Genomic DNA, 6000 nt, shown 5'->3' with positions numbered 1-6000 from the left:
TGGCCTTCACCTGGGCGCGGCCAGCGCGCACACAGGTGACGGTAATCCAGGAGAAGTCTGGGAGCTGTAGTTTCCAAGGAATAACAACTTGTTTGAATGCGTTCCCGAATGTTTCAACTTTATCCTCAGATTTTCTTGAGTCAGTGTGGGCACAGCATTAATAAAGAAGACTAGGGAGGGGGTTAAATCGTGGAGGCAGCTCCTTCCCCGGAGGCTTGATTCGTGAGACTGGTGTGCGGGGTGCTGGCTGCTCACCATCCTCTTGCAGAAGAGTATCCGATAGACGCTTGCTGGGGTCGGTCAGGTCCCATGAGGATTTCTAGACTTGCTTTGGACATTTTATAAAGGGGAGGGAGACCCACATTTGAAAACCTTGTGTTATTTTAACCTGTAGAAATGGAGAAATGTGTTAGAATGAGTTAGTGATTCATATGAGAATGACTTTGCCATCAAGCCCTCCCTCCCCGTCTCTTTTTCTCCCTCTCGTCTCCCCTCCCTCTTTGCTTTCTTCCTTCCCCATAGGCTTTTACTTACTTGGACAGAGTTTTAATTCTGTCCAAGAAGTTCTATTTCTTCCAAAAGTTGAGCGGTGTCAACAGCTTAAACTTAGACCACAGTTTATGTGTATTGTCATCCTCCAGTTTGGGCAGTAATAATTATTGCTCCGGCCACGATGTGTTCTGGAGTATGTGGAGTATAAACTGCAGTAGATGTTGATTTCAATGGGGGAATACGTTCATTTCCGCACTGATGGTTGGGTCTTCCGGTTTTGTTGGGGGGGGGGGGCTTGGGAGGGTGACTTTTGTCATTAGAATAAGGTTGGAGAGTTCAGCTTTTGTTCTTAGACCGTCTCCAGCTGGATACTGTCTCCACGCCATCTTCACTGGTTTTGAAGGAGGAGCTAGTTCAGCGTGATCCACACGGCACACAGAAGCGGGTCACGGAGGGGAGGTCCTTCTGGACCTTGAAGGGTCTTGTCATTCTTGTGTGATTTTTCCAAATGCCTTTGTCCCTGACTCTGGGTAGACGTAGACGTAGATTTTCTTTACACAGATGTTACACCGAGTCAGGCAACCCTGGACTCTGAGCGCTAGGGCTTTCGGGAAAGTTTTATGACGTGTGAGCAGTGCAGCGGGGCCCCTCTCATCCTGGAGAGCCCCTCTGTAGCAGAAACACAGCTGAGATACAGCATCCAAGTTTAGTGACGCTCCCTTAGGTTGGCTGCGTCTTCAGCTCAAGTTTTCTACCTCTGAGCTGTGCAGACCCTGGAGCAGGTACCAGGTTAGCCCAATGAGTAACCGACAAAGTGCTTACTACTGAAAGTCTGTTGCTAATTAGGAACTGATTGCATTTCGTGTCTGTCCCCTCCCCTGCACCAGAATGCAGTAAGTATAAACCGTTTGCAGTGCCGGTCTGTTGCATGTGTCTGTGCTAATAGCTTCTCCAGTTTGCGTGAGTTTTGTAGCAAGTGGTCGCTGGCTAATTGCGTGGATATGAGGTGCAGCCCCCAGGCAGGGAATTAAAAGGGTGGATGGTAAACACACCTTAGCTCGAACTGAATCCTCAAGCTGTGCTGTAATCGTGACGCTTTGCCGCTGGCTTCTAACCTGTGTGTGTGTGTTTGTGTGTGTGTGTGTGTGTGTTTCATAGCTTTGTTTTGAAAGCGTCCATAGCTCGTACTGTATCCAAGGACAACAGTCATTTCCCTCCCCCGCCCCCACCTGTGGACACTTGAGGCTTTAGCGTCACTGTGTTGAAATTGCTGCGTCAGCAGGGATTCACAGACGGGAGACTCTCTGTTTTCCAGTCTAAGAGAGGTCTGCTTGCATCAGGTACTCGAATGTTCTTTTTTTGTTTGTGATCATAGCATTATGTCAGTAGTACCTGTTCTTCCAGACCACAAAATCCTGATGTTTCTTGTATATGAAACGACTTTGTGCTAGTTAAGAGTGAAAAGGCGTTCAGCAGCCATAGTGGACTGACTTTAGTTTCTAGTAGAAATTGTTAGTGCTGAGATTTTTAAAGCGTGTGTACGCAAAGGCACCCGGGGGTGCCCTTTGCGTCTAAAACTACGTTTGTGCAAGTATTGCAAATCCACGCTTGCTTCTTTAGTGAAAACCTCCAGGACTGTGGAAACCGTTGCTGCCTCACCAAATCTAGCGTTAGCGAGGTCAGTCGGTGATAGTGCACGCCCGTGTGACATTTGTGGTTTGGAGTTAGAAGTCTCTGTCCCTACACTGCCGTGATGACAAACCGGATACCAGGCAAGGATTTGGTTAGGGGCTGTGGCATGAGTACCCAGTTCAGGTCCACCCAGGGGAGGACCGAAGTCAGTGTAAAGATCAGCTGTCAGAAACCTCAGTGGCTTTTTTTTTGCCTTTGTTATTTGGAGAGAGACGCGAAGGCCAGTGTGTGCTTATTCCCAGGGAGTGATGAGCCTCAGTCTTTCCTTATGTGGGGGTTCCTTGTCAGAGCAGGATTGGCCAAGTTTTCCGGAGGTAGACTCTTTGTGTCTCTTTGCCCATTGCCAAGAGGGAGAGGGAGAAGCAAAGCAGACAAGCTTCGGCACCACGTCTGTGTCCTTCTGGAAGGTTCCAAGTGGAATACATGTTCCTTTAGCAGATGACATTGGCACCTTCAGTGTGTTCCCTGAGCTCTGCAGATTGTCCGAAAATGATTTCATAGAGCTTCCATCAGAGGATTCCTAGGAGATGATTAAAATGAGGCCAGACTCCTGGAGAGGGAGCATGGGGCGCCTGAGAGTGTGACGCAGCCTTCTGATAGGAAACATTGTCTCTGACTGATATGTGGTCTCGATGCTTTGACTTCCCTGGATTTCTATTCGGTCAGGGCGTCTGCACTTTCTGATGCAGTACGGCAGGCATCACGGTGAGCGAGAGGGTTGGGTCAGCTCTTCCCCTTAAGTAACGTCCGATCAGATACATCTGTGAACGTAGCCAATACGTGTACATATGTGCGTGCACACACTTAGATAATGGTGCTGAGTGAGGGACCTGATTCTGGCTGGAGGGACCAGGTGTGGCAGGAGACCCTGAGTATTGGGTAGTCGCTGACAGGGATTACGGACTTCCCTGTGTCTTTACTGAACTTCACCAGGGAGTTGAACAAATTGGGGGCCTTTCTCAAAATCCCCACCTGTAAGAACTGCGACATCTGTGCGTATTTCGTTTGTTCGCTGACTCGTGAGCCATCCCTTGAGCACAAGGGACGTTGTCTGTTGTGGGAGCTTGTGTGAGGCCTCCGTCAAGTCTGAAGGGAGCGTGTGGCGTCGCATACGGAGTGAAGCTTGGTGTGTCTTTGGTAGGAAGAGCTGTGATACCTTCTTATGTGTTTTTTTTTTCCTCCCCTAGGACAACAGCTTTGAGCAGTTTATTATTAATTATTGTAACGAGAAGCTTCAACAAATCTTCATCGAACTCACTCTGAAGGAAGAGCAAGAGGAGTACATACGGGAGGTAAAGCTGAAACTGTTGAACTAGGGCTCCATTAGAACCAAAAGTCTGTGTCTGGGAGACTCCCTCCGTGTGACCGGAGAGTCAGCTCTCAGGTTCCTTCTATTGTATCTCTGGGTTATGTGTTTGCTACGGCAGCTGTGCTGACCGCAGCTTTCTCTGGTACTGCACCGCTAGTCTGGAGAGCAGTACCTGGTACGTAGTAGACGGGCCGGGCGTTAAATAGTCCTTAATGGCCTTCGGTCTTCTCCAGATTCCAGCTTAGTTATGTAAAATAACGCGGTGTTAAAATGGAGACCAGCGGCTGAGTTACTATGGTTTATCCGCGCACTGGGCTAGAACTCCAGCATAGAGAGGAGTGAGTAGTTCATACACACACACCGTGAATCAGATGCGTGTTCCTAAATGAAGAAACCAGAGTCCGTCGGTCTTAAAGGTGACGAAGCTGTGTATAGGTTGCCTGTAGAAAGCCTTTGTCGGTGGTGCCAACAGGGTGGTTCAGAGACTGACTCTTTATGGTTGTAGATTTCGAGTGAGTTGAACTAAGAATTATATACCAAAAAAAAAAAAATCAGCGTCACCACAGGTGGACTGAGGATTATTTGAGATTTTGCTCAATCTTAAAAAGCCGGGGTTTTCAAAATTTATAATAAATAGCATAGCATTTGTTATATGGTCACCATATTCCAGATGTTATTTAAGGATTGTCTCGCTTAGCCAGTGGTGGTGGCGCACGCCTTTAATCCCAGCACTCCGGAGGCAGAGGCAGGTGGATCTCTGTGAGTTCGAGACCAGCCTGGTCTACAAGAGCTAGTTCCAGGACAGGTTCCAAAACCTAGAGAGAAACCCTGTCTTTTTTTTTTTTTTTTTTTTTAAAAAAGGATTATCTCACTTAATTATAGTTTTAAAATAACCAGAAATAATTGTCTGTAAAGTCCTTTCATCTTTAATTCTAAAACAGCCTTGACTTTTTTTATGCTTTCATTTTTTAAAAAATATTTATTTATTTATTATGTATACAATATTCTGTCTGTGTGTATGTCTGCAGGCCAGAAGAGGGCACCAGACCTCATTCCAGATGGCTGTGAGCTACCATGTGGTTGCTGGGATTGAACTCAGGACTTTTGGAAGAGCAGGCATTGCTCTTAACCGCTGAGCCATCTCCCCAGCCCATGCTTTCATTTTTTTTTTAAAGTAAACATTCTCCTTCAGTGATTATTTTCGCGTCCCTGTCTTTGTTCGCTTTTGGTTTCCCAGTGTTTTAAGAACACTGTTACCTCTTTTCCTTCTTTTTTTAAACAATGAAGTTGCATCTCTTTGCTGTGGCTCTGAGCATGCTGTGGTGTGTGCAGAGGCCAGAGTACAACTTGTGAGAGTTTTCTCCTACGATGTGGGTCCCAGGGACTGAGCGCAGGTTGAGCCTTCTTAACACAACACCACTATTCCTCTTTAGAGACAAAATTAACAGTGTAGCCCAAATGAACTTCATACTCAAGACAGTCCTGTCTCAGCCTCCTAAGTGCCGGGATTGCGAGCATGACGTCCCACCCCTGGCGGATAGATAGGTCAATTGATGATAAATAATGTGACCGTTTCTCTGAAAGATCTGAGAGAGAAAGGAGCAAGCCACAGCCAACTTACCTTGCTCACTTTTCAGCCGTTAAGGGCTGACCTCATGGCTTCTCCTGCCTTATATTCTTCTCTCTGCCCAGCCATATCACTTCCTGTCTGTCCTGTCTATCTGTACAGACCTCCATAGATAACCAGTGGCTAGCTCCACCCTCTGATCTTTGGGCAAGCTTTATTTGTTAGAGTATAAACAAGATATCATTCATAGATAGATAGACAGACAGATGGACAGACGGATGATAGATAGACAGATGGAAGATAAATAGACAGACAGATAGATCGGTAGGTAGGTAGATAGATAGGTAGGTAAGTAGATAGATGGATAGATAGACAGATAGATCAGTAGGTAGGTAAGTAGATAGATAGATAGATAGATAGATAGATAGATAGATAGATAGATCGGTAAGTAAATGGATAGATAGATGATAGATAGGTAAGTAGATAGATAGATAGATAGATAGATAGATGATAGATAAGTAGATAGATAGATAGATCGGTAGGTAGATGATGGATGGATGTTTGATAGATTGATAGTATATAGAGCTATGTTTTCCGTGAGCTCACGTTCTCGTGTGTTTGTGTGTGCACGTTCACAAATTTGTTTTTAAACAGTATCTTGCTGTGTCACCCAAGATATCCCAACATCATACATCCATCTGCCTTGACCTTCGAGTTTCAGGGGTATAGGCATGCACTCCATACACTCCTGCCTGTATTTTCGAATGGGGCTGCCAATCCCCATTAAATCAACTTGTTAATACTTCTTTGTTTGCAAATGACCATTTTACTTAGGACAGTTCCGTGCCTGTCTGGCAACCTTTGGTCACATAAACACCCTCAAAGCAAGCTTTGTTCTCGTCCTGTCTCTCCATCACATGCAAATGCCAGGACGTTAATG

The 6000-nt window shown here is 46.0% G+C and overlaps 1 protein-coding gene across 4 annotated transcripts in view; it reads left to right on the top strand.

Moving 5' to 3' along the window:
• Myo1b (myosin IB) overlaps positions 1-6000 on the top strand; it is a 146084-nt gene that overhangs the window by 112087 nt on the left and 27997 nt on the right. For all 4 annotated transcript variants that reach the window (XM_050159364.1, XM_050159366.1, XM_050159365.1 and 1 more), the window contains exon 14: positions 3372-3476. In XM_050159364.1, the coding sequence (XP_050015321.1) occupies positions 3372-3476 (105 nt within the window). The remainder of the gene's footprint in view (positions 1-3371; positions 3477-6000) is intronic.

This window comes from Alexandromys fortis, unplaced genomic scaffold (genome assembly GCF_014885135.2).
Source record: "Alexandromys fortis isolate MF-2015 unplaced genomic scaffold, M_Fortis_MF-2015_v1.1 scaffold_65, whole genome shotgun sequence".
In the NCBI taxonomy this organism is placed as follows: domain Eukaryota; kingdom Metazoa; phylum Chordata; class Mammalia; order Rodentia; family Cricetidae; genus Alexandromys; species Alexandromys fortis.
The sequence above is the reverse complement of the archived record's forward strand: the minus strand, read 5'-3'. Positions and strand labels throughout refer to the sequence as shown.